General features: G+C 52.5%; 1 protein-coding gene across 30 annotated transcripts in view; it reads left to right on the plus strand.

The window, feature by feature from the left end:
* The first annotated feature begins 3,072 nt into the window (after positions 1–3,072).
* TFDP1 (transcription factor Dp-1) overlaps positions 3,073–26,384 on the plus strand; it is a 58,145-nt gene continuing 34,833 nt past the window's right edge. For 11 of the 30 annotated variants that reach the window (XM_065533522.2, XM_065533523.2, XM_065533526.2 and 8 more), the window contains exons 1-2: positions 3,087–3,263; positions 4,138–4,213. In XM_065533522.2, the coding sequence (XP_065389594.1) occupies positions 4,202–4,213 (12 nt within the window). In that variant the 5' untranslated portion in view covers positions 3,087–3,263; positions 4,138–4,201. Of the gene's footprint in view, positions 3,264–3,579; positions 3,795–4,137; positions 4,214–26,384 lie in introns of those variants that run through there. The other 19 variants (XM_074021526.1, XM_074021529.1, XM_074021531.1 and 16 more) reach the window with 4 other exon arrangements.

The raw sequence follows: 26,384 nt of genomic DNA on the forward strand, positions 1-26,384 counted from the left end.
TCGCAAAAGCCAGAGAAGATTCCAGATCAAAGCAAGGGAACATGTCTAAGGAGTAGGCAAAATTGGTCAATTAGGGTAAATTAGACTTTTATAAATTTGGTGATATGCTCCTCTAGAATTTGTCAGATCCAAGGGGTGATTTTGAAAGAACTGTGGTTTCAGACTATAAATGAATGTGACAGTCTTTAAGACAGAAATAATATTATAGCATGCTAATGTGGCAGGATCACAACGGACCTTCCTTCCAAGAGGGAGAACTTGGGATTTGACCGGGAATTTTAAAAAGGAGCAATAATGCAGTAGGAGAGAGTAGGAGAGTAGGAAACACAAAAAAATGTCTTTGTGTCTGGGGGTGGTGGTGGGGTTAGGAGTATTGATCTGTGAGAGCAAAGGAGAGCCACGCGAGACAGACCTGGAGGTTGGGAAAGTGCACAGATTTTCCCATGTTTTATGATGCACTCAAATACACAGAGCAAAGTTTTCTACAGATGCCTTTATTGACATTTTACCAAAGATCAAGAAAATGCCATTTACCCATATCCAGGAATGTTATTTTTTAACTCTCCCCATACATTCCATGAGTCCCTGCCTCCTGCTTGTCCTCCCACCAAAGGCCTCTTGTCATGGTGATGGAAGAAGGCAGAAAACAGGAGATGGTTGGAGAAAAGACCAATGTCATCAAGGAGGGAAACAAAAGACAATCTGGATATGTAATCAGCAGATTTAGAATTAAAACAGGATTAGAAAATTCTCTCTCTCTGAAAAAGAGGACAGTTTAATGGGGGTGTGGAATTGGCAGGGAGAGTTTGTACCATGACTGGAGACTCTGGAGCAGACACATACACAGCTTTTGGGAGATGAAGACTTTTCCTGGGAAGGACACGTTCACTTCTAGTAAAACGAAGCACAGGCCATTTCCATGTAATATTTGGGACGGTAGCTGAATCTGGTGCCTACATGCACAAAACAAGACAGTATCTGGCCCCAACCATAGGGCTGAACTTCGCCTCTGGCATGTGGTGCAAGTCAACACCTGAATGAGTGCATCATTAAAAGAACCTTGTCTCCTAAACAGCCCAGGCTCTGGAGACACAGGGAGGCCAATGGCTTAAATTCCTAGGGTTATGGGCTTATTTAGGAAGTTTGCATTTCAGCAACCCAATCAAGAGACTGCAAGACAAGGCAGTGGCTAAAAATATTTGGATCATCAACCAAACATTTTAGAGGGAATTCTGTTGACTTTTGTTAAGAGAAACGAAGGCTTTCTGTGGAACATGTGGCTATGGAGAGGAAAAAGGGAGTAACTTTTTGCCCTTTTGCTAAGCCACACAGAGCCCCGTGAGCTGCAGTGCCTCATGCGCGTTCAGAGTATCTCAGTGCAGTGATTTTTGTGCAGAAATTTCTTTGAATAATATTAGTTATCAACTATATAAACATTGTTGGCTTATCAGAATCCTGAATTTGTGGGGAAGACGTTTAAGACCCCAATCTTGTACCCTACGTGTGTATCCTCCTAACTGGAGCCCCCAGGTCTCAGGGAGAAGTCCCCAGAGGCCGGGAGGGTGTCACTGTTGCCATCAGGGCTCAAATACTGAAATTTAGGAACACATAAAGAATTCCTGTGAAAGAGAAGGAACGGAGCTAGGAAGATAGGGCCATTTGAGGAACATCAGTGTTGTCTAAGTACCTATTTGTGTGAACCAGCTCGCAGAAAGTGAGTGTTTCTGGTAGTCTTCAAAGAAGAAACGGGTGCTAATTTATAAGCAGTTGAAGCCAGGTGACCAGAACTTTAGGGCGTGCGGCCTTGCCTGAGGAGCAGGAGTGGCCAAAATCAGCATAAAATGTGCAAAGCGGGCTGTCATGTAATAATACCCTGCATAGGCAGAGAGGCCTTTGGTCAGCTCCTCAAGTCCTCCTAGACTTACGCTCCGTGCGCACCAGCCTCTGCCGCCAGCTGTGGCCCTGAACTTTGGACTCTTCTCTGGCCTAGCCCGCCCTTGGCTGGGGTGCTCGGGCCTGGCCCTAGCGGCGGGGCCGTCCAGGGTGGACTGAGTCTCCAGGACTCGGGGACCACCAGGCTCACCATGCAATGAAACTGTTTCTGGAGTTTTCCTGTCCCTGCTTTCCCTCCCGAGTCCCGGGCCAGGCTGCGTCCAGTGGGCACCGAGGACGCCCAGAATTGTTGGTAATCTGGGCGTAGGCCAGGCATGGGCTTGGAGGTCACCGGGTCCAGCAGAGGCAGCGGCCTCTGTGCCACGCATGCACACACACCTCTGTTCCGTGTGTCCACATACACACGTCTGTGCACACACCTGCTCTCCATACATGCACAGCCCCACACACAGTCAGCCCTTTATGTGCACAGACACTCGTGCACACAAGCGGCCCCTTCCCTCCGTGCATACAGGCGCGCACACAGCTGGCTGTCTCTCCTTTGTGAGAGAGAGCTCAAGCACACACCCGGCCCCGCTATTCGCACACACACTCCTGGACACACTAGTCCGTGCTCCCCCCTACACACATGCACACAGCCGGCACTCTCTGCTCCCTGCACACACATCCTGACACACCCGGCCCCCCACCTGCTGCCCCATGTGCACACACACTAGTGCACACACCAGTCCCCGCCCCCTCACATGCACACACACTAGTGCGCACACTACTCGCTCCCCTACGTGCACACACCAGTCGCCGCTCCCCCACGTGCACACACACTCGTGCACATAGCCGACCCCGCTCCCCCATGTACACACACACTCTTGCACACAGCCGGCCACCTCTCTCTCCAGACACACCGTCACAGACGCGCACAAACGCGGCCCCTTGGCCTCCGAGCGCACGCCGCGCGCGCTCACTGCCCGTCCCGGCGCAGGCCCCGGTTCCATCTCCGCACGCGCACGCGCACACGCGGACACGCGCGCACGGCCCCTCCCCGCCCTCCCAGGGCGCGCAGCACTGGCGGGAGGAGCGGGAGACCGAGGAGCTGCAGAAGAGGAGGAGGAGGGCGCCGAAGGCGCGAAAAGGCGCGCAGGCGCGCTGCGGGGCCCGCCGCCGCCCACGTCACCGCGCCGCGCGCACGTCACGCCGGCCCGACGCTCGGCCAGGGTGAGCCCCGCGTCCCGGCGCCGCTCGGCCCAGGGCAGGGACCCCGCCACGGCCGGGACCGCCCGGCCCGGCCCCCGCCCGCGCCTCCCTGCGCCGCCCCGCGCCCCGCACCGCGCCCTTTCCGCGTCCCCGCCCGCGCGGCCGGACCGGGCAGCCAGGTGCGGGCGGGCAGGGGATGCCGCGGGAGCCGCGGGCGGGGGCCGGGGGTGCGGGCGGGACCCCCGGCCACCCCATCCTGTGCCCCGGCCGCGTGTAGGCGCCGCGCGGCCCCGACCCGCGGTCTCCCGCGCCCTCCCGCGCCCCGCGCGCTCCTGTGCCTCGGGGACCCCGCGCGCTCGGCGCTGGTGGGGGCTCCCCAGGTGACCGCGGGGCGGGGGTCCCGGGCCTGGCCCTCCTGGCCGATAGCAGCGCCCGCGCCCCGCGCCGGAGGTGGGGCCAGGGCCAGGGTCGGCCGGAGCGCGCAGGGCGGGGGAGGGGATGCCGCCCCACGGCGGCCCGCGGGGACCCGGTTCCGGCGCGCGCGGGAGGCGCCTCGTGCGGAGGCGGCCCGAGGCCTAGTGACAGGCGCGCGGCGCGGACCCCGGAAGCCCACCTGTCAGAGTTACCGGTCAGCCAGGCGGGCGCCGCCGGGGTCTGGGGTGGACGCCGCGAGCCTGCACGTTGCGCCGGGACCCTGGGGCTGCGCCCAGGTGGGTGGTGGGGCCCCCCCTGCAGCGGCGGGAGGGAGGCGCTGCGCCCTGGCTGCCGGGGCTCAGCCCCACCCTCGGCCGCTGGGCGGGCCGTCGGGGACCTGGGGGTCGTGGTGGTGACCCTGCGGGCCCGCGGGCCACTTTTGCGCAGGGGGCATTTCCGTCTGACGAGGCGACTTAAAATCCTGAGTGTGGGAGTCGGTTTGGCCAGCTCCGCTCTCAGGATGGAGGGTGCCTTTGGGAAGGAAGGTCCACGTTTCCTTTGAGATGTGTTATTTTTTCAACTTCTTTTTTCATTCTTACTTATTTATTGTTTTTCCTTCCTTTTTTTTTTTTTTACCAGAAAAATCATTTTTCTTCTCTGGGAAGGTGAACATTTGTAGCATTTATTTCCCGGATCTGGTAACATGGCAAAAGATGTAAGTATGTTTGCTTCATGCTGCACACGAATGTTTGCCTCGCACTAAATTCTTTGTAGTTTTCTGCCTTTATTTCAGAATGACAACGCATAAGCTACAGTAGTGTTTATTTTCAGACTTTTAAAGCATCTGAAGCGGGATGAAGGTGAAAGATGGAAGGATCTGATCTCTGAAACTGCGCTCACCACCCCCAAGTTGTGGCCTTGGATACCACACTGTGCAGTTGGGTGGTGATGGGGTGGTGCCTTCTGACTTTCTCCTTATCTTTACCGACTGTGTTAATTGCTAATTTTGAATAAACTCCTTATTAAATTGAGGTGGAGGGTGTTGCAGCACCGCAGCGAATCCTCCATTTCTTGGGGGCTTCCACATAAGATCCTGGACGGGGGCCAGGCTTAGGTCTCAGACTGTAGCCACCTGCTGGCACCTGTCTTTCTATAGAGGAAGTTAATTCCACTTGGGTGGACCAAGAGCTAAGCAATTGTTTTGGCCACTTTTTTTTCTCAGAAGGGTGAGATTTGGTGGTTTATGAAATCTGGTAAGAAATGCTACTTAGCCTGCTTAATATTTGTCATGAAACTATAGAATATTTTGAATAATTTTTTAAACTTGTGTGGGGATCGAGGCTTTTAAGGCCAGAAATGTACTCTATTTTATTGGCGTGTGGTTCTTTACCATGCTTGGTAATGCTGGTCACTGAAGCAAGCTGGATTCCTTAGTGTTTCCCATCACGCATTGCTCTGTAACTGTGAGTGAAAGGGGTTGTTGATACAGCTGTAGCGAAAATGCATCCGGAGTGTGGAACCCTCTCCATCGACGCAGAGGTTTCAGTGGTCCCTGTGAGTCCTTGTGGGGCGTCTGCCCTCCCTGACCTGTGACCACCTACGTCACACGGTGTCCCTGGCTTCAAGCACTGGGATGTGCTTTAGAGAGGGCATATGAGCACACAGGTGGACCCAATGTGGGTTTTTGAAGTCATATCTGGGTGTGCTGCGAGGCTACTTTTATCCTATCCACTGTGCTTGTCCGTACCATGCCCTGACCTCATGCGTGCATGCACTCAGAATGCCAGATGTGGCCATGTGCTCAGCGCGCAGCCGTGTTCATTACGTCTCCTCACAGTGAGGAGCTGGGCCCAGGGCCTCGGTTAGAGCACGCTTCTGGTGTTGTGTGGTTTCCTGTGTGGTTTCCTCAAATGGTTCTCAAACACGCTTTGATACATAATGGGTGGTGTCACCGGGGCCCTCATTCATTCCCCCTTGATTTCATTGGCACTGTATGTGAACAGCATGTAGTGTGAGGCTGGGGGTCGGGGGCATACAGAAAGGTGATCCGACTCTGCGGGACTCCAAATGCTCTATCCAGTTTTGGCATTTGAGACGCGGCATTTGTCAGGGGCTGCATAGGCACAGGGCCTGGGGGCTTACCTTGCGCTCAGGGGTTATGATCTGAGTTGGGGGCTGGCGCTGGGAGGAGAATAGGATTCTATAGCTGGTGAGGCCTTCCCTGCTCAAAGTCTGGGAGTGGTCAGGAGTGCTGGGTCTGGCTGGAAAGGGAGATTGTGGACAAGTCAAGGAATTTGATGTTTTCTCTAGCTCTTTTTCTTTTGAGACAGAGTCTTGCGCTGTCTCCCAAGCTGGAGTGCAGTGGCGCGATCTTGGCCCACTGCAGCCTCTGCCTCCTGGATTTAAGCAATCCTCTCGTCTCAGCCTCCCAGGAAGCTAGGATTACAGGCGTGTGCCACCATGCCTGGCAAATTTTTTTGTGTTATTAGTAGAGATGGGGTTTCACCACGTTGGTCAGGCTGGTCTTGAACTCCTGACCTCAACAATCCACCCACCTTACAGGCGTGAGCCACAGTGCCCAGCCTAGCTAACTCTTTTAAGTAGAGGTGTGACATTTGAGTTTTGAAAAGATAATGTTGGCAGCTTTTGCAGAAGGGAACATAGATCACCAGTTAGGGTTTTTTTTTTTTTTTTGGAGACAGTTTTGCTCTTGTTGCCCAGGCTAGAGTACAATGGCGTGACCTCGGCTCACTGTGACCTTAGCCTCCCGGGTTCAAGCGATTCTCCTCCTCTGCCTCCCAAATAGCTGGGATTACAGGCGCACCACCACATCCAGCTAATTTTTTGTTAGTAGACATTGGGTTTCACCATGTTGGCCAGGCTGGTCTTGAACCCCTGACCACAGGTGATCCGCCCACCTCAGACTCCCAAAGTGCTGGGATTGCAGGCATGAGCCACTGTGTCCAGCCCACCAGTTAGGTTTTTAAAGCACTGGTACTGCAGTAAAACCATAGGTATGTGCCAAAAGCCCTTATTCGAGGGGAAAGCTGTGCCACTCCAGCTTCTCAGAGCCCTGGGGCCTCTGTAGAGGGCCATGAGGTGCCACAGGATGCAGGGAGCTGGAACTAGTCCCTGGTAGTCACCATGGAGGAGAAGAAACAAGGACACCCAAGACCTGAGACTGGAAAGTTCTGGAGAGAACACTAGAGAAAAACAACTCGGGAGCTTCCAACCTCAAGTAGGGCACAGGGAGACAAGCAGGTGGGAAAAGGCCACAAATGGCTCCATGTGAGTTAGGGGCAGAAAGAAGAGGATGAAGTCAGTCCTCTGGGGGTGTCATCTTTGAACAGCAGTTGAGAGGCAGTGAGTGTGAAGGTCTGTATAGCAAGGAGCTACACAGAAGGGAGGAGAGAGGTACTCTGAGAGTTTGCAGAGTGGGTAGGAAATGACTGAGGAGTGGTGAGGAGAGTGATCAGTGATGGTACAGTAGGTGCAGAGTGAGTGGTGGTGGACTTGATGGAGAGTGAGTGTGGTGGTGCTGGAGTGGGTGGAGAGTGAGTGAGTGGTGATGGTGTTGTAGGTGAAGAGTGAGTGGTGATGGTGTTGTAGGTGGAGAGTGAGTGGTGATGGTGTTGTAGGTGGAGAGTGAGTGGTGATGGTAGATTGGATGGAGAGTGAGTGTGGTAGACTGGAGGAGAGTGAGTGGTGATGGTGTTGTGGGTGGAGAGAGAGTGATGGTGATGGCGGAATGGGTGGTGAGTGAGTGGTGATGGTGTGACTAGAGAGTGAGTGGTGATGGTGGTAGGTTGGGGGAGAGAGAGTGTGGTGGTGGTGGAGTGGGTGGAGAGTGAGTGGTGATGGTGGAGTGGGTGGAGAGTGAGTGGTGATGGTGTTGTAGGTGGAGAGTGAGTGGTGATGGTGGTAGACTGGGGGAGAATAAGTGGTGATGATGGTGGAGTGGGTGGAGTGGAGAGTGAGTGGTGATTGTAGATTGGAGGGAGAGTGAGTCGTGATGGTGGAGTTGGTAGAGAGTGAGTGTGATTATGGTGTTGTGGGTGGAGAGTGAGTGTTGGTAGTGTTGTGAGTGGAGAGAGTGGTGATGGTGTTGTAGGTGGAGAGTGAGTGGTGATGGTGGAGCTGGTAGAGAGTGAGTGTGGTGATGGTATTGTGGGTGGAGAGTGAGTGGCGGTGCTGGAGTGGGTGATATAGGGTCACAGGAGGAGGAAACAGCCTGGAAGGTGGCTGCCTTTGATGTTCCTTGAGCGGGCGCAGCTGGAGAAATGGTGAGAAGGATTAGGTTTCTGCTCTCTTGCTCAGGGACTTGTTTTTTATTTTATTTTATTTATTTGAATTAAAATGGTAAATTCTAATGGAATATTTCTCTTTATACTCTGTTGAGTGGGAGAATGTGGAGAACAGGAGTCAGCTGTCCGATGGCGACCTGGCTGGCGCCGGGAACCTGAGGCCTGGTCTTGCCCAGCAGGAGTGCTGGCATAGCATGGGCCACTTACAGAAATTTATTATCAAGATTATGGGCTGCCCTTGGCAATTTGGGGAGGATTTCCTTGCTGTGGGGACTGTCTGTTTCCATGCCTGGCCCACCCAGTCTGTGATAGCCTCAGGTGCAGTCCGGTCTTAAGTTTGGAGACACTCGGGGAGGTCCATACAGACTTTGAGTTTTTGAACTGCCCTTGAAATGTCTCAGGCCCTCCCCCTCAGGGCCCAGAGAGGCTGTCCTCCCGTTCCTGAGCAGGGTGGCTGTGACCCGCGGATCTATGGGGTCACATGGCAGGTAATGGTGGTGCTCAGAACCGTCTTCAGATTTAGTCTTGGAAGACACTTTGGCGCCTCCTGTAGAGTCGGATAGGCCCTTGTCACGAGTCACTGCAGCTGCAGGGCCTCAAGTTGTTCTAGAGCTGGGCTGGCAGGGCCCTTGGCTGAGGGAGTATAGCCTGGCACTGGCATCTTGGCCTGCAGCCAAGTTTCCTGTCTGCCCAGGCAGCACGACCCTTGGGATCAGGCAGAGCTGTGCCTCTCCCCTCTTGACCTTGGAAGATCCTGCCCTCACACACGATTGTCCAGTGTCGTGAAGGTTTGTAAGTGGGAAGGCGGGCAGATGATGAATTCATCAGACATTACAGGGATGCTTTTGCTGTAAGACATTGGGGTGTAGCCAGTGTGGGGCTGTTTCTGGGGTCCTGTTTGTCTCTCCAAGCTCCTCCTGCTTTTGGTAAAGATGCAGAGAATCTGAACTTGGGTTGGGCGGGGACTCGGGCCTGGTCAGCTGCCTGTGCAGAGAAAGTGGCTGTGGACATCACTGCCCAGCATTCACTTGCCTTGGTTGTGAAAGCCGTTCTGTGGTGCCTGTTTGTGTCCTGTGAGTTTATGGAGAAATCCTGAAATTGAAAGCTGGGGACCAAAGAGAACTGTGTGCCTCTCACCATGGAGGCTTTTGAGTGATGCTGTCATGAGGCCCTGCTAATGTCAAGAGGGGACCAATGAGCTCCTCGAAGGGTCTACCACCAGGTGTCCTTTTACAGACTTGGACGATGAAGTTCAGGCCTGAAGAGGTGGACCTGATGCAGCAACAAACTGCTGTTTCCTTCAGTGTTTGAAGAAGTGAGTTCTGGGAACAGGATTCAGCAACTCAGGCCTTGTTTTGTCCTCATAAAGAAACAACTTTACATTTGAGGTTAAGAAGGTTGTCAGTTTAGCCCCCTCAGGTTTAAGTATTGAAGAAATCTGTGATGACATGCTTGTTTTTACAACAGTCTTTTCATATTTCAGGATTTTTTTTCCTACATAGGATGAGGTTAGATTAATTCTGAAGAGGTATTAAAAATTAGAAAATTATAGGTTAATTAAAAGTTTTGCCCCTGCCGGTTGCAGTGGCTCACACCTGTAATCCAGGAGGTGGGCAGATCATCTGAGGTCAGGAGTTCAAGAGCAGTCTGGCCAACGTGGCAAAACCCTGTCTCTACTAAACATATAAAAATTAGCCAGGCGTGGTGGTAGGCGCCTGTAATCCCAGCTACTCGGGAGTCTGAGAAGGAGAATTACTTGAACCCGGGAGGCGGAGGTTGCAGTGAGCCGAGATGACACCACCATTGCACTCCAGCCTGGGCAACAAGAGCAAGACTTCATCTCAAAAAAAAGAAAAGTTTTGCCCCTAAAACGTGCTTTGAAAGAGGTATTATAGGAACATCTGGTATAAAATTCGAAAGATAAAAAGAATATCTTTTTTTTTTTTTTTTTTTTTTTTGAGACGGAGTCTCGCTCTGTAGCCCAGGCTGGAGTGCAGTGGCCGGATCTCAGCTCACTGCAAGCTCCGCCTCCCGGGTTCACGCCATTCTCCAGCCTCAGCCTCCCGAGTAGCTGGGACTACAGGCGCCCGCCACCTCGCCCGGCTAGTTTTTTGTATTTCTTAGTAGAGTCGGGGTTTCACCGTGTTATCCAGGATGATCTCGATCTCCTGACCTCGTGATCCACCCGTCTCGGCCTCCCAAAGTGCTGAGATTACAGGCTTGAGCCACCGCGCCCGGCCAAAAAGAATATCTTAATCAGCTCTTTGTTAGCTTTTTACTTTTGGTATTTGGAAAAAATCTCTGGAGTTCATTGTGTAAGAATTAGAAACCTCACCTTTGGTGCACAGCTTAGTTTGCAGTAGAACTGTTAGGTGCTCTTCAGGGGATGTTAAAAACTTTTCACTCTTGGTATTTACATTAAAAACTATTTTGTTGTAGAACAATGAGAAAATCCAGATTTGCAGTTGATATTTAGCTTGACTTACAGTGTGGCTTTCTGCTGTTTGTCGTAAGGGACTAGATTTGTCAAGTTTTGCTCAGAGAGGAGGCCTAGCAGCAGTGGGTGGCTTAGACCACACGTGGGGATGGATCTGCAGGGGGAAGGGCGGTGTCAGCATTGGCTGAATTAGAGGCTGAATTAGATGACCCCTCATCCCCCAGTTGTCTTCTTACTCAGATGATTCTGGTTGTTCGGGTACTGGCCATGCACTGCTGTCTGTATCTTTGTGCGTGGTGCAGGCCTGGAAAAGCGTCCACCCTTTGCACTTTTTTCCCAGCTGGCTGAGATTCCCACAGCATCCTGACTCTGCTTCTGGGCTCCTGTGCAGACGCAGACTATGGCTTTTAAGTTGTTGCACAGGTCATGGGCTCTGTTCACATGTGCTGCAGGTCATTTTGAGACTCAAGGATGAAGAGTTGTATCTGCCTCTTCCTGTCAGTCTTTTGTGTGAATCCTGTTTTTTGTTTTGAGACGGAGTTTCACTCTTATTGCCCAGGCTGGAGTGCAATGGTGTGATCTTGGCTCACCGCAACCTCTGCCTCCTGGGTTCAAGCGATTCTCCTACCTCAGCCTCCCAAGTAGCTGGGATTACAGGCATGCGCCACCATACCCTGCTAAGTTTTTTTATTTTTAGTAGAGATGGGGTTTCTCCATGTTGGTCAGGCTGATCTCGAACTTCCGACCTTGGGTGATCCACCTGCCTCGGCCTCCCAGAGTGCTGGAATTACAGGCGTGAGCCACCACGCCCAGCCATAAATCCTGTTTTTCCATGGTCCAGTGTCTAAGAGATTCTGGTCTGATGAATGAAACCCTTGTGTGTCCTCTGTGGCTTTGAGATACAGTGTCTTTTAACACAGGTGCTTGCCCTGTGCACCCTGGTGTGCCATTCAATAACATCGCGTCACTGGGGTCTGAGGAAAAGAGGCAGTGTGATCTGCTCCAGTGGATGGGGAAGCAGGAAAGGGTCGGAAACCCGAATGGATCAGCCCAGAATCCAGCATTGCCAACGCGTCCCTGGCCCTCCCCTCCTGCCCAGGTGACAGGTGTGGTGTGTGCTGGTCCTCAGCCCTGCCCAGGAGACAGTTGTGGTGTGTGCAGGTCCTTAGCCTTGTCCAGGTGACAGATGTGGTGTACATGGGTCCTTAGCTGTGCCCAGGTGACAGGTGTGGTGTCTGTGGGTCCTCAGCTATGCCCAGGTGACAGGTATGCTGTGCGCTGGTCCTCAGCCCTTCCCTGGTGACAGGTGTGGTGTGTGCTGGTCCTCAGCCATGCCCAGGTGACAGGTGTGGTGTACACGGGTCCTTAGCTGTGCCCAGGTGACAGGTGTGTTGTGTGCTGGTTCTCAGCCCTTCCCTGGTGACAGGTGTGGTGTGTGCGGGTCCTCACCCTACCCAGGTGGCAGGTGTCCTGTGCGCTGGTCCTCAGCCATGCCCAGGTGACAGGTGTGGTGTGTGTGGGTCCTCACCCTGCCCAGGTGACTGATGTGGTGTGCGCAGGTCCTCAGCCGTGCCCAGGTGACAGGTGTCCTGTGCGCTGGTCCTCAGCTGTGCCCAGGCTTGGGCTGTGGGTGCCGCCCATTCCTAGTGGACATGGAATCCTTGTGTTACTGAGTGACCTGCCTGTGCCGGTTGCTGTACCAGCGAGCTTTTCTGTCGCAGTTGCTTTTTAATAGTATCCATTAAGTAGACTTTTCACAAGAAAAGAATATGACTTACTAAAAAAAGTTCGAGCAATATTTCTTCTGATTGTAAGAGTAATCTTAGTTGCAGAAAATTTAAAAAAATTCTAGGAAAGCAAAAAGAAGAAAAGTTATGTTCATATGTGAGCTGAACTGTTAGGATTTTATAGCGTATGCCTGTTGGATTCCTATTTAGCTGTGTGTGATAAAACAGCTTTTCCAAGATGGGAACGTACTGTACCTTCTGTTTCTAATCTTTTTACCTCAGTATATTGTCAGTGTTTTCTCTGGTCAGTTATTTTTTTCTACCATGTTTTTAGCAGCTATACGTTTATTTGGTACGTTGGGGAGTTGTAGATGGTCAGTTACTGAAAACGTGGATTAACCTGGGAAATAATTTTAAAAAGATGCTGTACCTAAACACTTCATTTTACATTCAAACAAATGTGCATCTGGTCCCCAAATCTCTTGCCTCTGGACTGAACTCCTCTTCTTGGAGAATGGGGCCACCCCTTCGAGCCACACCCAGCACCTTACCGGGTTTTGATTTCTGTAGATTGAGTGGAGAACGTAAAAGACATCTCAGGACACGGAGTGCAGCCTCCGGGGTTGTTTGCAGTTTTCCCAGGATGCTGATAACAGAGCCGCTGGTGTAAAGGGGTGTCTGGAATGAGCAAGGCTGAGTCTGAGACACATGCAGATCTGTCCAAAGAGTCCTTTCGGCCTGGCGCTGTATGGGAGAGGTGGCGGACTTAGGAGAGCTCTTCCTGCTGCTTGCATGTGCCTCAGTAGTTACCCACTGCCCTGTGGTTGGGGATTCTAGTGGTTTCCAGTTAAATCTTCTCAAATTTGCACAAATCCAGGATGAGTTTTAGGATGAACTGCTGGAGGTGAAATTGCCTGTGTGCGTGTATGTCTGCGAGTACAAATGGTCTTTGAGACGTGCTGTCAGGCTTTTTAGCTGCTGTGTAGTCATTTACTTCCCCTCCTCGAGAGTATTAATGGCTCGGAGTAATTTGTATGGGACTTACTTTAGACTGCTGTTTCTTTTGCCTTTAAGAAAAATCAGGGTTTGAATGAAAATATCTCATGTCACCACTGTTGATAGAATCCGAATTATATTTTGCAGGGAAGCAGGATGAAGAGGGAGATGACCGTGGTGGGAGTTCAGCCTCTGACTTTGTTTTCATGCCTGAGTTTGAGGTCATACCTCTTACCTAGTTATTGACTCTTGGAAGCCATTCCTGCTTTAGGGCATCCTTTGACTCCCGGAGTCGTTTTTAAGTTTAGAGGCCTTATCTGGAATGATGCAGCATGGAGGACAGATGTCTGCCTCAGCGTCATCCAGCTAGCCCGAATTGAGCTGTCTGTGGACGAGGGGTTCCTCTCGCTTTGGGAGACCCCGGGTGTCCCCTCCCCCAGCACGGCCAGGTTGGGGAGGAGGAGTCACACATTCAACAGCTCAGGGGGTGTGCAGCCACAGAACTGGAAACTCTGGTCTGTGGGCTCCGTGTCTGGGAGCTCTGCAGGCCGGCGGTGCAGTCGGCTAGCCACGATGACTTTTGCCTGGACTTAACCTCTTTTTTCTCTAACAAATGGAAAAGGAGTTCCCATTGGAGTGGCCGAACCAAATCCTGTTCTGGGGTGGAAGGGGATGAAGGTGGTCAGCATCGAGGGTGATGTTGATGCCCATTCGTGTCCTCAGTGTCTGTCCCATCCCAGGCCGTGGTTCCAGTGGCATTTATCACACGTGGATGCTGATCCTGGAAGCCATGCTTCGTGTTTTTGGGCATTGGTTCCCTGGAGCCCCGTTTTTGCTCACTGTTGAGACAGAAAGGCTGCTGGTGAGGAGGCTGTGCATCCCCTCACCCCAACCTGTCCTGAGCTTGCCTGACAGTGCCTCCTTGTGGGTGGGCATCAAACCCCGCACCTGAGTCTGCTGTGGCTCTGGTGCCTGCCCATGGTCAGGGTGGGTGTCCTGGGCCCTCCGGACACCCCGTCTGGCCAGGGTTGCTGCTCCGTGCTGACCCCAGGCCACCCTGGAGGAGTGTTTCTGAGAGTGCCAGTGGCTCACTCTGTCCTTGGATGACTTGGTTTTTGTTAAAATGGAAATTTAAATTCTTTCTAAAAGAGAAAAGAGTTTAATGTAAAAACTTTTCCAGAGGAGAAATTAGATGAACATATTGTTACTTTTAAAGTTAGCTGATACGATAAGTAAACAGATGAACGGAGATGGTCTCCACCTCCCACAGGCTGGCAGTATACTTGGTCGAGGGCTACGGGGCGGCTCTTCCCTGAGGCCCCAGGCCTGGACCCCGTCGCGCTGTCCGGCAGCGTGTGCTGCGTTTCCCTGGGGAGCATTTTCCTACCGGGCCTGTGTGACGTGTTGTGGAGGAAGCTGTGTGAGGCAGGGGTTCCAGGGGCCTGCACGGCTGGACCTTGCTAGCCCTGGGACCTCAGGTGGGGACTCCTGGCCTCTGTGTGCTCGCCTATCCCATGTGGGTGGCCAGCCACCCTCCCTAACAGGGCAGTGAGGGAGAAAGGAGGGCGTCAGCTGCTGGCCCCGTCCTGGCTGAACTTGGGTGGATGCAAAGGAGTGAACTTAAGGCTTTGACGAAATTAGGAGCACCTCATAGGCCTGGGCTCGGGGTCAGACCTTCTCCCAGCCACAAGGGACTGGTCTGATCAGAGCTGGAGGGACGGCCATTGCCGCGTGCCCAGTGTGAGGGCTCTGAGCTCAGGAGCCAGCAGCCAGGCACGCTGGGGACTCTGTGGCCCCTGCCTCTGACCCAGTGTTGCACAGAGGGGCCCTGGCTTGCCCTGGGCACTGTTGAGAATGATTGAGGGGGTGGCGGTTGGCCAGATACAGGAGAGGTGGAGTCTACGAGGGAGCAGGCCTCTCCTGCAGGCTGCGGCTTCCGGGAGGGCTGCGGGCATGAGGTGTTTGAACACAGCAGTGACTTCATAAGAAAAGAGAGCGGAGCTGCTGACATTTCAGGTGAGTCGTTGTCAAGAGTGTGGAATCCAACTGTGCTGGGAGCCACTTGCTGGTCCCTGGCCAAGTCCCTGTCTGGTCCCTCTACTCCCCACCACCCCAGCCCTGGAAAACCTCGCCTGCCAGGTTCATACTGCACGACCCAGTGCAGCCTGCCCCAAAGACAGCCGGAGGCAGGATGCAAGCACCTGTTTAACGGCTGTGGAACTCATGTATGGGTTTTCCAGGCGGTTTTGCATTTGTGCCTATTGTAGACAGGAGCATCTTTTGCTGTTTTTCTGCTGGAAAAGCAGGCTTTAGAGTGGTGGCTGAAAGTCTGATTATAGATCATATAGATTAGAGCAGCCTCTGCTGGGAGAGGGATGCTGGGTTCCTGCCTTCCAGGTGTCTGCTCGCGAGTGGATGGGCCCCACCCTCTGTGCTTGCTGGGGCTTCAGAATCCATTGGTTTCCTGAAGGTTCTGGTGCCCCCTGAAGCACAGCCCCACCTCCCCAACCTGCCCCTCCTGTGACTCGCGTTGTGTGTGAACTTACCTCCTTGCTCTTCAGCTTCCCTGCCTGGTGGCTCCAGGCTGTGCCCTGAGGACCTGGGGTTTGTGTTGCCCACTTGGGTGGAATCTGCACCCCCCTTTCCTCTTCATTTAAGTTGCGTGGGGCCGGGAGGAGGCGTTCTCTGCCCCTGCATGGCTTGCACTGTGGCTCTGGCTGCCGTCCGTCTGCCCGCTCGGGGATGCCAACTTCCTCTGACTCTTTCTTAGAGTGACATTGGGCCCCACCTTCGCCTGCAGCTCAGCACCTAGGCGTGCGGTTTTTCCCTTAATTTAGGGGATGAAATTGCTTTATTGCTTTGTTTAGTTATGACAATGGAAAGATTATTTAAAAACAGTGGTGCAGAAAGGTATCAGAAAGTAAGCAGCCATCTGAAATGACAGTCATGGGGGCTCTGCTGTTAAGGCTTTTTGGTGATTGTTTTTGGGGATAACCTAGATGTGTGTGTTGAAACACACATGTACAGTATGGAATTTTAAGTAAATGAACTCACGTTTTGTTCACTGCTAATTTTTACTCAACAGTTTGTCCTACGTTTTTTTTTTCACATCAGTAAATATAAGCAGAGATAATTCTAAAAAGTTTGTGGAACATTTCAGACACACACAAAAGAGAGAGATTGTGCTGCTGCCTCATCCCTGTCACGGACCTGGGTGACTCCCTGCCTGGCCAGGGTGATTATTAAGTAGTTATTAAATACTCTGACATGTGTCTCTGAGAGATAGTCATTCACTCTTATTGTCACATGGGCAGCATTTAGATTTCTCAAGTTGTCTCAAATTTGGAAAGTTTGTTTGTATTGGAGCCTCGCCCCCTTTCCGCAGCTGCTGGAGTCTGGTCTCGTCGATGCACCCTCACTTACTACACCCTGTTGATGCGCTGCCCTGGCTGAGTGTTCATCCTTCAAAACCTTACCCTCAACGGTGTTGGGGCCTTTGGGAGTGACTAGGATTGATTGAGGGCATGAGGGTGTAGCCCCTCTGCCCGTTGGATCAGCGTCCTTATAAGCCAGTCCCCAGGGCGAGCCTGCCCTTTTCCCGCCTTATGAGGCCCAAGGAGGAGGTGGTAGGTACAGCCTGGAAGCTGGCTCTGCCCTGACCTCCCACTTCCACCTCCAGGACTGCGAGAGAGAATCCTTGCACTTAGGGCTCCAGGACCGTGAGAGAGAACCCAGGACTGTGAGAGAGAACCCTTGCAGGTAGGATAGGGCTCCAGGATCACGAGAGAGAACCCAGGACTGTGAAAGAGAACCCTTGTACTTAGGGCTTCAGGACTGCCAGAGAGAATCCTTGTATGTAGGACTCCAGAACTGTGAGGGAGAACCCTTGCACTTAGGGCTTCAGGACTGCCAGAGAGAATCCTTGTATGTAGGACTCCAGAACCGTGAGGGAGAACCCTTGCACTTAGGGCTTCAGGACTGCGAGAGAATCCTTGTGCTTAGGGCTCCGGGACTACAAGATACAACCCTCACACGTAGGGCTCCAGGACTGCAAGGGAGAACCCTCACATGTAGGGCTCCAGGACTGCAAGTGAGAACCCAGAATCATGAGAGAGAATCCTTGCATGTAGGGCTCTGGACCATGAGAGAGAAGCTTTGCACATAGGGCTCCAGGACCGCGATAGAGAACCCAGGACCGTGAGAGAGAATCCTTGCCCGTAGGGCTCCAGGACTGCAAGAGAGAACCCAGAACCGTGAGACAGAATCCTTGCCCGTAGGGCTCCAGGACCATGAGAGAGAACCCTCGCACGTGGGGCTCCAGGACCGTGATAGAGAACCCAGTACCGTGAGAGAGAACCCTTGCATGTGGGGCTCCAAGACCGTGAGAGAGAACCCTTGCACGTAGGGCTCCAGGACCGTGAGAGAGAATCCAGTACCGTGAGAGAGAACCCTTGCACGTAGGGCTCCAGGACCATGAGAGAGAACCCAGTACCGTGAGAGAGAACCCTTGCATGTGGGGCTCCAAGACCATGAGAGAGAACCCTTGCACGTAGGGCTCCAGGACCGTGAGAGAGAACCCAGTACCGTGAGAGAGAACCCTCGCACGTGGGGCTCCAGGACCGTGATAGAGAACCCAGTACCGTGAGAGAGAACCCTTGCATGTGGGGCTCCAAGACCGTGAGAGAGAACCCTTGCACGTAGGGCTCCAGGACCGTGAGAGAGAGCCCTCACATGTAGGGCTGCAGGATTGTGAGAGAGAACCCAGAACCATGAGAGAGAATCCTTGCACATAGGGCTCCGGGACCATGACAGAGAACCTTCCCACGTAGGGCTCCAGGACCGCAATAGAGAACTCAGGACTGCAAGAGAGAACCCAGGACCCAGGACTGTGAGAGAAAATCCTTGCATGTAGGGCTCCAGGACCATGAGAGAAGGAACCCAGGACTGTGAGACGGAACCCTTCCACGTAGGGCTCCAGGACCGCGAGAGAGAACCCAGGACTGCAGGAGAGAACCTTTGGACCTACGGCTCCAGGACCGTGAGAGAGAACCCTCGCACGTAGGGCTCCTGGACCGCGCGAGAGAGCCCAGGACTGCGGGAGAGAACCTTTGGACCTACGGCTCCAGGACCGTGAGAGAGAACCCTCGCACGTAGGGCTGCAGGCTGTGGTGTTTGGTGGCGGAGTCTGAAAGGACTAAGACATGGCTCACATGTTTATTTGGGTTGCTTGCAGCACTTTGTCTTTATCTAAGCAGGTGTGTGATAAATGCACTGGCTGGGTTAGGCTTCCAAGTACCCTCCTAATGGGTTCTTGGAAGTACAGCTGCCCAGGTAGGGATTGAGGACTGGGCAGAGGACCTGGGCGCTGCCAGCCACGGCATCTCTGCCAGCCCAGGAGTGCACGTTTTTGTTTGCATTTCTCAGAGCACTACTGGGATAGCTGGAACGTCTTGTCTTACGTTTGTTAACAGCTTTGCGTCTTGTGTATTTTTCTATTAGGTGTTTGTCTTTTAATCAACTTCTGATTCTTATCCAAGAACAAAGTTTGAGTCTCCATTTCGGTAAAGTTTTTCTTTACCTTCAGAAAAATTAGGATGTTTGTGAAAATTTTAGTTTTGCAAATATATACCTTGCATGTAGATTTGATCTTAGGGGTTATATGTTTTTAAAATTTGTTATTATCAATGAGTGTTTTTATCCATTGTATTTTCTTTCTTTCTTCTTTTTTTTTTTTTGAAACAGTCTCGCTCTGTCATCCAGGCTTGAGTGCAGTGGCGCTATCTCGGCTCACTGCAAGCTCTGCCTCCTGGGTTCATGCCATTCACCTGCCTCAGCCTCCCGAGTAGCTGGTACTACAGGTGCCCGCCACCACGCCTGGCTAATTTTTTGTATTTTTTAGTAGAGACGGGGTTTCACCGTATTAGCCAAGATGGTCTCGATCTCCTGACCTTGTGATCTGCCCGTCTTGGCCTCCCAAAGTGCTGGGATTAGAGGTGTGAGCCATCATGCCTGGCCACCCATTGTATTTTCTAACTGGTTATTATTGCTTATAAAGGTCTGCTTTTTCTAGTATACTTTTTTCTTAATTTTTTTCATTTTTTTTCTATTTTTATTTTTTATTTCCATAGGTTTTTGGAGAACAGGTGGTATTTGGTTACATGAATAAGTTCTTTAGTGGTGATTTTTGAGATTTTGGTGCACCCATCACCCAAGCAGTGTACACTGAACCCAATTTGTAGTCTTTTATTCCTCACCCCCTTCCCACCCTTTCCCCCAAGTCCCCAAAGTCCATTGTATCATTCTTATGCCTTTGCATGCTCACAGCTTAACTCCCATTACTTTTGTTTTTATGTTTTCTTTACTCTGCTTGATATTTTCTAGCATTCTTATGACTTAAAAAAACTTTAGTGAGGCTGGGCGTGGTGGCTCATGCCTGTAATCCCAGCGCTTTGGGAGGCCGAGGCGGGTGGATCACGAGGTCAGGAGTTGAAGACCAGCCTGGCCAAGATGGTGAAACTCCGTCTACTAAACATACAAAAAATTAGCCAGATGTGGTGGCAGGCGCCTGTAATCCCAGCTACTCAGGAGGCTGAGGCAGGAGAATCGCTTGAACTCTGAGGTTGGAGGTTGCAGTGAGCTGAGATTGCGCCCCTGTACTCTAGCCTGGGTGACAGAGTGAGACTCTGTCTCAAAAAAAAAAAAAAAAAAACCTCAGTGAATAATAATATATAAAGTGCAAGAAAACCTAAAGAATGATAACATACCTACTATAAAATATACAGATGTGAAGTATACAGCTAAATGGATTTTAAACATCACACACACTATGTCACCACTGCCCAGATGGCAACACAGCCATCCAGGAGCCTCCCACATGCGCCTACGGCAGTCCCCCTGCCATGATTCTCCTCCTGTGCTGGAGTCCAGCAGTGAGAAGTCAGCTCTGCCGCCAGCCACAGTGCCTTGTGCTAAGGATACCGCTACCGCTGCAGATGCATTCTCAGGAACGGACGTTCGCTGTGTCCTGTTTTTGGCAGTTGTAGTTATGACCATCTATAGCTGTGAACATCTTGCATGGTCTTTGGCGCACGTCTGTGCGTGTCTGTGGAGGATTTGCATGGTTTGGCCCTGTGGGGTCGCTGAGCTGGGGGCAGACCCAAGGGGGCTTGCTCCTGTGCCCACAGCTGTTGGGCAGCAGGGCGTGATGGCTCCTGGGGTGCTGGGCGCCTGTGGCCTCCACCTGCATTCCTGGCGCCCGAGGGTGCTGTGTGTCGCTTCTGCTCCCGGGCTGCAGAAGGGCCTCTTTGTCTTGATGCGGAGTGGCGTCTCCAGTCCACGCGCAGGAGTTGGGCTGTCTGTCTGTCTCTTTGTTCTGACTTGCAGGGCTGCTTCTCTGCTCTGGGTGTGGTCCAGCCTCAGGTCTGCATGTTGCAGGCATGTCCTCCCTGGCTGCGGCACTCTTGATTTTTTTTTTTAAATGGCTCCCTTTGATGAGGAGACTTTCACTGCCCTTTTCTCTTTCCTTGGGTGCAAATGGTACAATTCTTTGGCCTTTTTAACATCATCGTGTTTGCTTCTTACGTTTTTCTTTATTTTCCCTCCTGCTACCTCTGCTCCAAACCGGATAGTTGATCTCACTGTCTAATGTGCAGTTATTGTATTTTCTGCTCTGGAACTTTCTTTTGGTTTCTTTTATAGGTTTTAGTTCTTTGCTAAAATGGTCAAACCTGAGTTTTAATTTCTTGAGCGTCTGATCAGTTACTCTGGTGATTTCACCCCCATCCCTGTGGGTCTGGCTCTCTAGTGATTTCACCCCCATCCCTGTGGGTCTGGCTCTCTGGTGATTTCACCCCCATCCCTGCGGGTCTGGCTCTCTGGTGATTTCACCCCCATCCCTGTGGGTCTGGCCCCGTGCTCTTGGTTTTTGGTCACGACTTGCCCTCTTGTCCTGTGGCCTGTTGGGCATTTATATCAGAGTCTGTGGAGGAAGTGCAGGGCCCTTCTCAGCAGCTGGGCCGCAGATGGTGGCGACGGATCCCTCGGGTCTTGGTGTCTGGGCTTCCTGCTGGGTGAGGGTCTGGCTCTTTGAGTTTCCAGGTCTTTCTTCTCAAGGTGTGGCCCTTGGGAGGTCCCAACCCCAGTATGGGGGCTTTGCTTGGAGCCTTCTTCCGGGGGGCCTCAGCACTGGCCCTGCCTGCCCTGGTCATGGGTTCTCTGATTGCATTAGACAGATTCAAAGGATTTAAACACATTTCTTTTTTTTTTTAATTAATTTATTTTTTTATTATACTTTAAGTTCTAGGGTACATGTGTACAATATGCAGGTTTGTTACGTATGTATACATGTGCCATGTTGGTGTGCTACACCCATTAACTCGTCATTACATTAGGTATATCTCCTGATGCTGTCCCTCCGCCCTCCCCCCACCCCACGACAGGCCCCGGTGTGTGATGTTCCCTTTCCTGTGTCCAAGTGATTGCATTGTTCAGTTCCCACCTATGAGGGAGAACATGCGGTGTTTGGTTTTCTGTTCTTGTGATAGTTTGCTGAGAATGATGGTTTCCAGCTGCATCCATGTCCCTACAAAGGACATGAACTCATCCTTTTTTATGGCTGCATAGTATTCCATGGTGTATATGTGCCACATTTGCTTAATCCAGTCTATCATTGATGGACATTTGGGTTGGTTCCAAGTCTTTGCTATTGTGAATAGTGCCGCAAAAAACATACGTGTGCATGTGTCTTTATAGCAGCATGATTTATACTCCTTTGGGTATATACCCAGTAATGGGATGGCTGGGCCAAGTGGTATTTCTAGTTCTAGATCCTTGAGGAATCGCCACACTGTCGTCCACAATGGTTGAACTAGTTTACAGTCCCACCAACAGTGTAAAAGTGTTCCTGTTTCTCCACATCCTCTCCAGCACCTGTTGTTTCCTGACTTTTTAATGATTGCCATTCTAACTGGTGTGAGATGGTATCTCATTGTGGTTTTGATTTGCATTTCTCTAATGGCGAGTGATGATGAGCATTTTTTCATGTGTCTGTTGGCTGCATAAAAGTCTTCTTTTGAGAAGTGTCTGTTCATATCCTTCGCCTACTTTTCGACGGGGTTGTTTGTTTTTTTCTTGTAAATTTGTTTGAGTTCTTTGTAGGTTCTGGATATTAGCCCTTTGTCAGATGAGTAGATTGCAAAAATTTTCTCCCATTCTGTAGGTTGCCTGTTCACCCTGATGGTAGTTTCTTTTGCTGTGCAGAAGCTCTTTAGTTTAATTAGATCCCATTTGTCAATTTTGGCTTTTGTTGCCATTGCTTTTGGTGTTTTAGACATGAAGTCCTTTCCCATGCCTATGTCCTGAATGGTATTGCCCAGGTTTTCCTCTAGGATTTTTATGTAAACACATTTCTTCTGTAATTGTTTCTGTAGCAGGCTTGATCTGAGGCTCCTGTCCTGCCATTTCCAGACACGGCAGCTCCTGTCCTGCTCTTCCCACTTGATGCTTTTACTCGGAGCGTGTTCGTGAGATGAGCCTTCACACTGTCCCAGATCTTCTTCAGACGCGAGGTTCTTTTCTGCCGCATCCCTGCTCTGTGGTGGCACCGTGTCCTCTTCCCGGACGTGGGGAGGTGTTGGCCTCTGTAGCTGAGAAAGGCTGGGCATGGCGGTCACCCAGCGTGTCCTGTCTGGACTTAGGATCTTGAACCAGCAGCGTCTGTTGCCTCCCAGTGCCTGTTAGAAGCCCAGGTCCCCTGTCCAGCCTGTCCCAGGTGGCCCTGGCCTGTGGTGCCCTGAGTTGGTCCCGGCAGGACCACTTTCAGATTAACTCGCCCGGCTGCTGGTGAGAACACGCTCCTTGTGGGCTGCTGATAGGAACACGCTCCTTGTGGGTTGTTGGTGGGGTTGTGTTCTTGTGCTTTGCCATTTGGACCCCAGTGTAGGGCAGCTCGCTGGTGGCTTCCTCAGGGTAAGCCAGCAAGGTCAGAGTCAGTCTCTTGAGGCAACCCTCACCCTCACCAGGCTCTGGTGCTTGGTGGGAGTAGGTCAGGGCAGCCCACGCAGGGTCCCCTGCAGGACCAGGGTACCAGAAGGAGTGGCTGGGGCTGCCAGAGGTTTTCCCTGAGCTCTGGGGTTGTGTTTGTTCCCAGGTGTGCTCTCCAGGGCCCAGGAGGGCTCCTGGGAGCTCCAGGCTGGGTCCCAGCCCCAGCCCCAGAGAAAGGTCTTGTGGCCAGGTGGGCGGAAGGTGCCAGCTGTTTGTGATGGGCAACCCAACAGCCAAAAGGAAGGAGCAGAGAGAGTTCTCTGCAGGAGTTAAGGGAGGAGCAGATGGAGTTACCCGCAGGAGTCAAGCGGGGAGCGTACGGAGTTACCCACAGGAGTTGAGGGAGGATCGGACGGAGTTACCCGCAGGAGTCGAGGGGGGAGCGGATGGAGTTCTCCGCAAAAGTTGAGGGAAGAGCAGATGGAGTTACCCGCAGGAGTTGAGGGAGGAGCGGACGGAGTTACCCGCAGGAGTCGAGTGGGGAGTGGACAGAGTTACCTGCAGGAGTTGAGGGAGGAGCAGATGGAGTTACCCACAGGAGTCGAGTGGGGAGCAGACGGAGTTACCCGCCTGAGTCGAGGGAGGAGCGGACGGAGTTCTCCGGAGGAGTTGAGGGAGGAGCGGACGGAGTTACCCGCAGGAGTTGAGGGGGGAGTGGATGGAGTTACCCGCAGGAGTTGAGGGAGGAGTGGACGGAGTTCTGCACAGAAGTTGAGGGAGGAGCAGACGGAGTTACCCGCAGGAGTCGGGGGGGAGTGGATGGAGTTACCTGCAGGAGTTGAGGGAGGAGCGGACGGAGTTACCCGCAGGAGTCGAGTGGGGAGCAGACGGAGTTACCCGCCTGAGTCGAGGGAGGAGTGGACGGAGTTCTCCTCAGGAGTCGAGGGGGGAGCGGACGGAGTTCTGCGCAGAAGTTGAGGGAGGAGCAGACGGAGTTACCCGCAGGAGTTGAGGGAGGAGCAGACGGAGTTACCCGCAGGAGTCGAGGGGGGAGTGGATGGAGTTACCCGCAGGAGTTGAGGGGGGAGCGGACGGAGTTACCCGCAGGAGTCGAGTGGGGAGCGGACGGAGTTCTGCGCAGAAGTTGAGGGAGGAGCAGACGGAGTTACCCGCAGGAGTTGAGGGAGGAGCGGACGGAGTTACCCGCAGGAGTCGAGTGGGGAGTGGATGGAGTTACCCGCAGGAGTTGAGGGAGGAGCGGATGGAGTTACCCGCAGGAGTCGAGTGGGGAGCAGACGGAGTTACCCGCCTGAGTTGAGGGAGGAGCGGACGGAGTTCTCCGCAGGAGTTGAGGGAGGAGCAGACGGAGTTACCCGCAGGAGTCGAGGGGGGAGCGGACGGAGTTCTGCGCAGAAGTTGAGGGAGGAGCAGACGGAGTTACCCCCAGGAGTTGAGGGAGGAGCGGATGGAGTTACCCGCAGGAGTTGAGGGGGGAGTGGACGGAGTTACCTGCAGGAGTGGAGGGAGGAGCAGATGGAGTTACCCACAGGAGTCAAGGGGGGAGCAGACGGAGTTACCTGCAGGAGTTGAGGGAGGAGCAGACGGAGTTCTCCGCACAAGTCAAGGGAGGAGCAGAGAGAGTTCTCTGCAGGAGTCCTGTGCTGGGACCAGGAGGGCCCTGGTAGCAGGCAGCCCATCCTGGCTGCTGTTTACAGAGTGGCCTCTTCCCTAGGTCTCTTCATTCATTACACAGTTTAATGTGCAGTGAAGTGTTTTCTGCCCTGGAGTCTGGCGTGGACCACTCCAGTCCTCAGGGGGATCCCTCAGTGCAGCTGGGTCACTTTCTTCTTGCCTCTGCTTACTTTTGAAATTAAGATTGTTTCTTGACACTTTTTTGGCTGTTGTGAAGGCAGAGCTGAGTGGCTGTGATAGAGACTGGATGACCCTCAAGCCTGAATCATTTGCTGGGTCCCCCCTGAGAAGTATGTGGCCCTGGTGTCCCTCTCTCCAGCCCTCCCCTGGGCCTGGCTTGTGAACCTGTGATGTCGGGACTGCAGGGCCCCTGCTGGGCCGTTTTCTTACCAGGCAAAATTCCTGCTTCACAGAGTTGATGCCAGGGCCGTCAAATCTTTTGTCTTCCCTGGGCCACATTGCAAGAAGAAGAATTGTCTTGGGCCACATAAAGTAGAATAACACTAACAATAGCTGAGCTAAAAAAACTCATAAAATTTGCAAATTTGTGTTGGGCTGCATTCAAAGGTGTCTCGGGCCACGTACAGCCTGCAGGCCACGGCTCAGATAAGCCTGGTTTACACTTTAGTGGGGAGCCGTTAGCAATGGAAATGGTAAATTGTTCAGTAGATTAGAAAGTACAGAGAAGAGCGGGGCAGAGAGGGGTGAGACGGTGCGGGGTCCGGCATGTGCCCCACCTGGCTGCTGTGTGCCACTGGCTGACCCCTCACTGGCTGTGTGGGGGAGCGTCCTCTTCACGCCCGCACACCCTCCTGGGTCTCTGGGGCTTGTGTGTCGAGTGTAGGGGAGCGTCCTCTTCACGCCCTTGCATCCTCCTGGGTCTCTAGGGCTTGTGTATCGCCAGGGAATTAGCCCCCTGGACACACCCTGGTGGGTGCTGGCTGGCAGGGAAGGAGGCGATGAGGGCCCGGGCAGCACCTCCATCCGGGCCAGGCGAGTGCAGCTCCAGGTTGTGAGAACCGTGGTCACCTGTGTGTTTTAAAGATGACGGCAGTGATAGGCCCCCTTTTAGGCCTGGAACGGAAGTTAGTCCCATTCGTAGACCCTGTCACAAAGTGGGCACTGGTGAGGTTTATTAAACGATGTCATCTTAAATAATTCTCGTTTTCAGTTGGTTCAGCTTTTTCTAGCAGCATGGCGTGTTTTGGGAACGTGTGTTTTGCTGTTATTGCTGCTACTCACAGTACGGTTTTATCTAATGTAAGACAAGAGAATAATCAACTGTTATCTCCATTAACTATAAACACAAATATAGTTGAACACAGTTTTTCTAATAGAAATTAAGGTTAGTTTTAGCCAAGGGGCACCTTTGCTGTTGGCTTATATGTGAATGTGTTTAGCACCTTGAGGTGTCCCTACTGGGAGGTAGGGCTGCATCTTGAGTATAAAGATTTAACAGGAAAATAAGTCCAGTGCACATGTCTTAAAATTTCAGCAGTATGTTAAACTAATAGCAATTTCAGCAGTATGTTAAACACAGGAAGCTGGGCCAGGCGTGGTAGCTTACGCCTGCTTGAGCCCAGGGGTTCGAGACCAGCCTGGGCAACATAATGAGACCTCGAAGAAATACTAGCCCGGCATGGGGTGCGTGCCTGTCCTAGCTGCTTCGGAGGCTGATGTGGGAGGATGGCTTGAGCCCAGAAGGTCAAGCCTGCAGTGAACTGAGGTCTTACCACTGCACCCCCGCAT

This window comes from Macaca fascicularis, chromosome 17, assembly GCF_037993035.2.
Source record: "Macaca fascicularis isolate 582-1 chromosome 17, T2T-MFA8v1.1".
NCBI classification, from domain to species: domain Eukaryota; kingdom Metazoa; phylum Chordata; class Mammalia; order Primates; family Cercopithecidae; genus Macaca; species Macaca fascicularis.